The 10,080-nt window shown below is 33.9% G+C and overlaps 1 protein-coding gene across 4 annotated transcripts; it reads right to left on the reverse strand.

The window, feature by feature from the left end:
* LOC124442869 lies at window positions 1-9,937 on the reverse strand. 4 transcript variants are annotated; one of them, XM_046993377.1, is made up of 3 exons: window positions 9,776-9,937; window positions 7,826-7,922; window positions 1-3,087 (listed from the first exon to the last, which is right to left on the reverse strand). In XM_046993377.1, the coding sequence occupies exons 2-3, from the start codon at window positions 7,868-7,870 to the stop codon at window positions 640-642; spliced, it is 2,493 nt and encodes an 830-aa protein (XP_046849333.1). In that variant the 5' UTR covers window positions 7,871-7,922; window positions 9,776-9,937; the 3' UTR covers window positions 1-639. The 4 variants fall into 4 exon arrangements, with proteins under 4 accessions (XP_046849333.1, XP_046849337.1, XP_046849335.1 ...); XM_046993381.1 differs by lacking the exon at window positions 7,826-7,922; XM_046993379.1 differs by lacking the exons at window positions 7,826-7,922; window positions 9,776-9,937 and adding an exon at window positions 3,813-3,992.
* Between the last annotated feature and the right edge of the window lie 143 nt (window positions 9,938-10,080).

The raw sequence follows: 10,080 nt of genomic DNA on the forward strand, positions 1-10,080 counted from the left end.
TCTCATAAATGCAAATTATATTTTGTAAATTATATGAATGAATAGAAATAAATACAGAAAAGACTGTATTCATACTTATATAGCAAAGCAAATCTTGTGGGCTTTTCAGCATTTCAAAAAAGGATGTTACATGATTATGGTTGCTGTAAGATCAGTATTTACTCTTATTATACAAGAAAATGACCCAACAACATTCATTTTAAGAAACCTCTCAACTTCTGAATATTGCAAACTAAGTCATAAATATACTTTGATAGTTCCATACAAGTTTCTTAATAAAAACTGTTCCAGTAAATAAATGACAGTTGAAAACTTTATAATACAAATGTTTGAATATTGTCAACATTATATTTATACCTTTTAGGAAAATACAACTGTTGTTCTTTGAGCCTTTGTTAAAAGAAATCTACAATACAACTGTTTTTTTTTTAACATAATTCCTATTGCTCGTTTGAAAAAATCTTTTGCTTTTTCGTACTCTCCCATTTTACTATAAACCAAAACTAGATTGTTGTACGTTGTCGCAATATTGACATGGTCAGGTCCAAATGCTTTCGTTTCAATTTTCATCGCTTGTTCAAAAAAATCTTTTGCTTTTTCGTACTCTCCCATATCATCGTTAACCAAACTCAGATTGTTTTACGTTGTGGCAACATTAACTTGGTCAGGTCTAAATCCTTTCGTTTCAATTTTCATCGCTTGTTGAAAAAAATATTTTGCTTTTTCGTACTCTCCCATATGATCGCAAGCCAAACCCAGATTGTTGTACGTTGTAGCAATATTAACATGGTCAGGTCCAAATGCTTTCGTTTGAATTTCAAGCGCTCGTTCATAAATATCTTTTGCTTTTTTGTACTCCCTCATCTTATCGTAAACCGAACCTAGACTGTTGTACCTTATCGCAATATTAACATGGTCAGGTCCAAATGATTTTGTTTCAATTTGTATCGCTCGTTCATAAAAATTTTTTGCTTTTTCGTACTCTCCCATATTATAGTAAACCAAACCCAGATTGTTGTACGTTGACGCAATATTAACATGGTCAGGTCCAATTTGTTTAGCTTGAATTTCCATTGCTCTCTCGTGAAAATCTTTAGCATTTTCGTACTCTCCATTCTTCCAAAGCAACTCACCCAGCTTGTTGTACGAATATGCAACATCAATATGATCAACACCTAACACTTTAGTTTGAATTTTTGTTATTTCATCAAGTACTTTAGTTGCAAGTTTATAGTTGCAAAATCTTTCCAGAACATTTACGAAATATTTGGCAAATTTCCAATTTCTTTCATCAAGTTTTCGTTCTCTTATGAAAAAAAAGACTGATTTTACATCGATCAACTTTTTTAGGAAATGTTGAAATGATGAATTTGTTATAAATTTTATTAGATGTGGAATTATTTTGATTTCATCTTCTCTGTCTTCAAAATTATTTAGTGCACATGCAACTTGACAGGCAAGATCAGCTGCAGACTTTTTAGAATTATTTTCGTTTTGTTTACAGCCAAAGGCCTGCAATGAATAGTTTTTGATGGCTTCGTGTACAACGCTGTGCAGGCGGATGTCGTTGTTTTCGGTTTGAAGGAATAAAGAACAATGCTTTAATTGAAGACAGACATCTTCTGCAGATTTTTGTGGATCAATGCTTTTAATGAATGGTATTATAACATCTTGTGGTAAGGGATCGAAAGATATTACTGAGAAAAAATTAAAAACATGTTTCAAAAGGATGGATTCTTCAGCATTTTTTTGTACCGCTAACATAACAGTTTTCATTCCTAAGTAAGCTGAGTTTAATTTTTGAAAATTGCCATCCCAGTTCTGTCGCTCTCCTTCATTCAACTTAGCAAAATATTGCTCCCAGGTGAATGTCGGGCTTACACTTTTTACTTTACCTACGTAGTAAGCAGCATTTGCCAGGAACAATGGTTGACGATCTAATTTGTCTGATAAATCCTTTAAAAATTTTTCATCATGATTTGAAATATCAGAAAAGACAGATAGAAGTTCTCGACATTCTTCATTGTTCATACCATGACTAACTGAAATGTGTTTATTTAGACTTCCATCTGGTGCTATAGCATCTGTATTTTGGACAGTTACTATAATTTGTCCATTTTTCCAGCTATGATCACCAACTTGAGGTAACAATGGATAAATTTTATCAAGTTCAATCACGTTATCTACAACAATCCACCATAATTGCCAAGATTTCAGTTGCTGTGTCAGCAATAATTGAAAATCTTTGATTTTGTCTTCGCTGCTTATTGCTTCTTTCCGAATATTTTCAATGACAGTTTTATCATTGCTTAATCGTTCGTAAAGTTCAGCATAAGTTTTCAAAAGGGAGTCAGCATCTTTTCCTTCCAGTGTCATCACAAATGTCGTGTTCTTTTCCCAGTCAAACGAGTTATACATTTCTTCGCAAATTTGTCTGGCTAATTGAGATTTACCACTGCCAGGTTTACCAGAAATATAGTAATATGTTAGTTCATTATTGTTAGTACTGCGCAATTTATTGAGATCTGCTTTGATTTCATAAAGTAACTCTGTACGTTTAACCACATCGTGATTTGATTTGCAAGGAAGTACTTGAAAAGAATTAAATCTGTTTCGTTGACATTTAATTTCATTAATTTCAGTGAATGAAAATGCAAGATCTTTAAATGACTTTTCAATATCACAAAGCATTTTGTCAAATTCGGTATCAGATACTCTTCCATGGTATTCATGGGTGAGTTTGTTTCTAACAATACGAAGTGCATTAACTGCAGATCTAACTTTTGGGTTAACTTTTGCTCCAATTGTTTTGGAATACAGTATTGCTGCAAATACTGTTGTAGAATCCCACTTACTGGTGTCACCATCTTGAAATTTTGACAAAATATGGTTGTCTAAAGGTCTCTTTTTTGTTTTTTCAATGTTGAACAACTTCTGACCACTAACGTTTGTATTATCCCATTCTCCGTGGGATTTTTTGTAATTATTCTTCCACTCTTGGATAAATAAATCAACAAGTTTATTCACAACAACATCTGAAAGTATTTTCTGAATGTAGAAGTTATTCCTTTCTTCTCTTGACTCCATCTACGGATTATAAAAGGATTAAGTTTATTAACCATAATTTATGGACAACTAAAATTTGTTGAATATTATCAGTTCGTAAATTTTCAGTTGTATATGAAAGTGGTTAATGAAGGTGGTAGCTAAAAACAACCCTGTGAATATTTGTGTTTAAAGTTGTCCTGCATTTAGGCATTTCTGTGGAAGTTAGAGAAGTTTTTAAAATCCTTCATATACAACTTGTATGCCTTCATGGTCATTCTACCGCGTCCTCAAGAAAAGTGAAGCAAGTTTAGTTTATAATTTTTACTTTATATAAGTTTAAAACTTATGTAACGACTGCGCATAAAAAATATACCAGGCGTAGAAAGGTTATTGTCCCCCAACGTGAGACTTTTTGCTAAATATTGGTGCGTTGATTTCAAAAAACGTTGTCATACGGGCAATTTGGGGGGCTTCAAGCCTCCTTTTCATAAAAATTGTTATTTTAGATTTATTTCCAATAGACGTACACTTTGACATCGTAAGACGTTTAAATATATCAAAAGAACAAAAAATTAGTAAAGAAGGCCCAGAAGAAAAATGAAAAGGCATTTTACCTTGAGATTTGTCTAAATGTTTAATGCTTTTCGATGAACGTCATTTCCTGGCGTACGTTTGCAAAGCAATTTTACCTAGAGATTTGTCTAAATGTTTAATGCTTTTTGGTGAACATCATTTCCTGGAGTACGTCTGCAAAGAAATTTTACCTTGAGATTTGTCTAAATGTTTAATGCTTTTTGGTGAACGTCATTTCCTGGCGTACGTCTGCCAAGGAGTTTTTTGGAGACGAACTTTACCAAGGGCACCAGAGCCACGGGGGCAGATGTTTGCTCCTTTTCACATTTTGAACAAATAGTAGACGTATATCGTATTTCCCGATATGAAAGCTAGTCACTTACAGACTCTTCGACTTTTATCTGATTCGAAGTCTTGTTAGCTAGTGTGTCTTTAATTCTTCTGTAATTTAGCGCGTTTTTCATAAAACATTTTAATTAATTTCTAAGGACAAAATAAACATCAATTTTGAAGGCAGAGAATGTAATGTGTAAGTACTGTTTACTTTGAAAAATTTACATATTAAATTAGTAACGTTTTTGTTATGAGGAAGATAACACTTCGCGTTTGTGGGAACGGTAACTACACAGTCGAATTTTGCTGGCAGAATCGCTTGTGTTGAGTCATGCTCATAAAGCACAAAAATACGTAAAAGAAATAGAATGTACATAGTTGGGTTTACCAGTGTATTCGTTCCCATACGGTTAACACCCAAGAAACACTTATTAGGAAGTTTTAGCAAGAGTACGACTGCGTGAACAAGTACGAAATTTGACCGTGTAAGAGAATGGCACGAGGAAGGTTGTTGTCGTTGTCGATTCGTCAAAATTTTGCTTTAGTTGTAAACAACAGACGAGCCTTTTTATTGTGTAAAACACCGACGCTTGCGAAGCAGCTACGGCTCTATTTGTCAATCATGATATCAAAGAATCGACAATACTGGTTTTGCGAGAATATAGTCTTTAGACTGAAAAATCTTCACTATTTTACTTTTTATGTACGATATATTTGTACTATTTTATTGTTTGTTTACCTTTAACTTTGCGTACGAAATACATGAAAGTTTTGCAGGTCATATTATCCTTTTTAATGTACATCTGCCCTCAAAAAGGGTTCTAAATTAAAGCCTGGATGCTCGAAATACACCTACTATACTACTTTTTAAGCAAAGAAATATACCTACTTTCTTTGCTTAAAAAGACATCGTAGTCGCGACTACAAATTTTTTACAAAACATCGTACTCAGATTGATGACGGCTACGTGTTTTTGTTGTCGCAACAATGTTTTCGCGCCAAAATGACGTAAATCGTACTCGTAGTCGTACTCGTAGGCTTCGCTAAAACTCTTTATTGACGTCATATATGACGTCCTTATGTACCATATATAGATTAGATATTAGATAGAACAACTATTAGACCAATGATAATATTTATTATTTGTAATGAATACTATATAAATATTGCAGTGTAAAACTATAAAATGAAGTTTTACAAGGGAAGGAAAAGAAATTCCTCCTCCTGATACGGTGACGATTGCGACGAAGAATGCATTTCAATTAAGGTCGGATAAGGCCTACTCTCTTATAGCTCTAAATGTAGAAAAACATTTACAAATACATATTTCTGGAACCACAAATCCGCTCATTGCATGAAAAAATTTAAAAGTTCAATTTGAATTTATCTCGGTCACACAAATAGTAACACTGAATCGGAAATTTTACGCTGCGAGCATGGAAGAAGGGGGAGATTTGCTAAAGCATATCACATATATGACCACATTAGCAGAACAACTGCGTGAAATGAATGAGGAAATTCCGTTAAAGAAATTCGCAATGGCGCTGTTAGGTAGTTTACCAGAGTCATACGAGAATTTCATCACTAGTGTAAACACCAGAAAAGTTGAAGATATGGATAGGGATAATATAAAAGGATCGTTGATTGAGGAACATCTTAAACGTAAAGAGAAGAAAGAAGATAAGAAAGAAGACAATGCATTATACATGAGAAAAAAGGAAAACTACAATCAAGGAAAAAGGTATTCCAAAAATTGACCTCCGTTCCAATGTCTTCGGAACACGAAAAATAATCACAACAACAACTTTGTTTCTTAAACAATTTTTATTCTTACTCTCGCTTCTCTCCCTTGTCTCGCCTCTCTCACTTTTGTTCTCTCCTCTCTCTACTTTCGTTCCACTCATGTTGTCTGCATTGTTCCTTATTGTCCCCGACGTACTCGAATGTACAATTGAAACCCAACACAACTTTAACTTAATTTGCAACAAAGGCATGACTTTGGAAAAGTCAATGAAATGCCTAGAGGAGAAATTCCACAACACAGCAAACCAGGATGGAGCATGGGAAGAGATGAAAGAAGCTGTGGTTCTAATAAGGGAAGAAGTGTTACCTGTTTCAGATGTAACCAGGTGGACACATAGCAAGAAACTGTCCGTTGAATACATCCAATAAGAAAAAAGGAAGTTCATGTGCTATTGAAGGCAGTGATGTTGCTCTTATTCATGATATTAAACCCTCTGATGAATGATTCATCGATTCCGCTGCAACAAAACATATGACATACAACAAGGATTTGTTTGTGGACTATGTTGAATATCAAACACCAACCAAAATATATTTAGGAGATACCGCCATTTATCTTCATAATCGAAGTGCTACAGCTACATTAAAGTTTAAAACACCATTTGAGTGCTTATTTGGAGAGAAGCCTGATCTTTTAAACCTAAACGTTTTTGGATTCAAATGTTTTTTACACGTCCCAAGCTGTAATCGTCAGAAGCTTGATAAAAAATGAAACGAAGCAATCTTTGTCGGATATCCCTCGGGCACTAAAGGATACAAGGTATTCGACTTAAACCGAAACCGTTTTACAATCAGTAGAGACGTAGTATTTCTTGAAAACAAATTTGCTTTGCTGAACAATCACAGCAGAGGAATGTCGATATGTTAATCGATACCGTCGTTTATAAGGATGAAGAAGATGCAAAATCAGAAGAAAAACAGGATGAAGGAACCAACGAAAATGCTGATACAACTGATCCAGAAGAGCAAGCGACACAGTTTCAACAAAGGATGACTATGAATGATGAACAATGCTCAAGCAGAGAAGATACTGAGCAAGTGGGAGAACATGTAGAAACGCCAATTCGTAAGACATACAAAGATTCGTTTATGGAAGATGTAAGGAATTTAGGACAAACAAGAGAAAGAAAAATCCCTCATCGATTTAGTTTAGACGCATATCAAGTTGCTGAATCACTGATTTCAGACATAGATGATCCTGAAAGCGTTAATTAAGCACTGAATGGAAAGCATGCAGAATTATGGAAGAATGCCATGACGGGAGAATACTCATCTCTTATGGAGAATAAGACTTAGGAATTGGTTGCACCATCAAAAGAAAAGAACATCATTGGTTCCAAATGGGTTTTTAAGGTAAAGAGGAATGAAAATGGATCCGTTGACAGATGTAAAGCCAGACTGGTTGCACAAGGGTACACACAATCGAAAGGAACAGATTACGAAGAATTATTTTCTCCTGTGGCCAAATACACGTCAATCAGATCCCTGCTATCTATGGAAAATGCTCAGAATCTTGAAATCCACAAGATGGATGTCAAAACAGCGTTTCTAAACGGCAGTACTGATGAATTCGTTGATGCACGGAAACCTAATCATGTATGCAGATTAAATAAAAGCATTTATGCCCACAAGCAATCGACTCGATGTTAGTATGATACGCTTGATAAATACCTATTATCAACTGGCTATCGAAAGAATGATGCAGACGGATGTCTATATGTTAAGTCAGTAAAGAAGGATAATGGGCACATTAGTTTTGTGATTCATAGAGTTACGTCGACGATATTTTGCAGTGTCCAACGATGTCGAGATGCGTAATGCAGAAAAACAAGCACTATGCCAAAAATTCAGGATGGAAGATCTTGGAGAAGTTCAATAAGTCAACAATAAGTCAACGAAATTATATGGAAAAGGCATTGACAAGATTTGGTATGGAATCGTGCAAACCGATGTTCACACGGATGGAAAATGGCAAGAAATTTCATGAAATGTAAGAAAACGAGAAGTTATTTGATGTGCAGACATATCAACAAGCTATAGGATGCTTAACATATTTATCAGTAATTACCAGTCCCGATATCAGAGCAGCTGTAGATGTTCTATCTAAATACATAGCAAAACCAAGCAATGATCATTGGATCGGGGTGAAGCGTGTTCTTTGTTATCTAAAAGGAACGTTAAATTATTGACTGAAGGATACCGCTGATGATGATTTAAATTTAATTGGTTTTTTAGATTCCGATCGCGCGGGAGGTATAGATTTGAGAAGATCTACATCAGATCACGTTTTTAAACTTGGAGGAAACATAGTAAGTTGGTCAAGTAAGAAGCAAGCTACTGTTGCCAAATCTTCTACTGAGGCGGGCTATGTCGCATTGTCTATAGCAACGCAAGAAACGATTTGGTTGAGAATGTTATTGAGCGATTTGAGATTAAACACAAAGACGCCCATCATTATTTTTGAAGATAACCAAGGTGCGCTAGAGTTGGCCAAAAACCCAAGCCACCACAGCTGTACTAAACACATAGATATATGTCATCATTTTGTTCGTGAAAGGATCTCGTCAAAGGAAATTAAAGTGGAATATTGTCCAACCGAAAGGATGATCGCTGACATAATGACAAAGGCATTGCCCAAGCCAACATTTGAAAAGTTTAGAAATCTATTAAATATTTATTTAGTTTAAAGACAAAATTTCTCGCACAACCATTAAGTGGGAGTGTTAGAATTATGATAGTTTGCGAGAAGAGATATTCAGTAGTTAAAAGATATGTATATAGTTCAGTTTATGACGTCATTCATATATGTAAATTAATACATATTTTAGAGAGCATGTGGTCTTGTAGACACTGAGAGTGCAAGTTGTTAGTTTTAATTATACTCTTTTATAATTTTACCAGCAAGCGTCGACGTGTTATTTAAACAGATAAGAACGATAGTTGTTATTCAATTTGAATAACTATATAATTTGTTTCCGAAAAATACAGCAGAGTGATTAACTATAGTTTTTGAATGAAAGTCATCTTCGGTTGAATTGAAATTTCTATGCAATGTGCACATAAAATTATCATGAAAATCTTTAAAGTGTTTCTATTACGAATTTTAGCCCCCCTTTTTTATGAGCTAAATTGAAAGACCTTGTTTCAGTGATTTTAAATCTGCAATTATAATTGATATTGGAATTGAAATTGGAATTGGTGAAAGTGATTTTACGGACGTTCAAAGTCACGATTTTCAGCATTTTTTTTGCGAACTTTTTGATCGGTATGCTAATGACGAGCTCGAATCAGATACGCATTCAGACATCGAATTCGAATTATCTGAGCACTGATTTGAGGCCATACTTTCCGGAAAACTTGTTTTTTAATATTTTATTGAAATACTGTCATTATTTGTTTTTAAGACAAGAAAAACGACAACAAAATCACCTTCTATAATATAATATTATATTGACGGAAACAGACGTGCTCAACTATCTACGTCACAAGTATCAATATGGCGTCGTAAAAAATTCGCAAAAAGTACCCGACTTTGGAGGCAAAATTAAGGGACTTATATTTATCTGTTTAAGTCCAGCGACATGTCATAATTCTTCAAATAATCCAAATTTTCAATTAAGCTCATAAAAAAGGGGGCTAAAATTCGTAATATAAGCACTTTAACAATTGATCATTCCGTAGTTATATAAAGCAAAAATACATCGATAACATTTGCACTAAACACTAATGTTGTATATATATCTTGTTTAATTGGTATTAATGTGGGAAAGGTTGGTAGTTTCACAGTGTAAATCATTCAAAATTTATCTGTGTTTGAAAATCCCACAAAACTTAAGAAATGTTAACTTAAGAAATGTTATATAAAACATACGTAGCGCGGAAGTAATTTATAAGTTATACTTAACTACAATATTCGTGACATCAAAACAAAAAAATTGATACATGGACACAAAACATCAAATCAGAAAGTTAAAATACACCATTAGGTAAAGGAGAGTAAACTTTAAAATCAACATACCTTCACAAATTCAGAAATATTAAAAACGACGCAACCAACTACATGATATCTTTGCTTTTGCTCGATAATAAAGAAATCGGAATGTTAAATAAATGCTTGATTTTAATCACCTGCTGTTTTTATTGTAAAATATTGAATTCTGTTCATACGCAATAGAATATGAAATGCAAATTTTTTATTCTAGCTATGACTGAAGTAAACACAAAAAAGTTTTGGCTTGGAAGCTTTATGCCAGTTAACCTTTCCCAGTTTACTATGATTTGTTTCAATTATTGAACATCCTGACTTACATACAAACTAACTGA

Source organism: Xenia sp. Carnegie-2017, unplaced genomic scaffold (genome assembly GCF_021976095.1).
Source record: "Xenia sp. Carnegie-2017 unplaced genomic scaffold, XeniaSp_v1 HiC_scaffold_20, whole genome shotgun sequence".
NCBI classification, from domain to species: Eukaryota; Metazoa; Cnidaria; class Anthozoa; order Malacalcyonacea; family Xeniidae; genus Xenia; species Xenia sp. Carnegie-2017.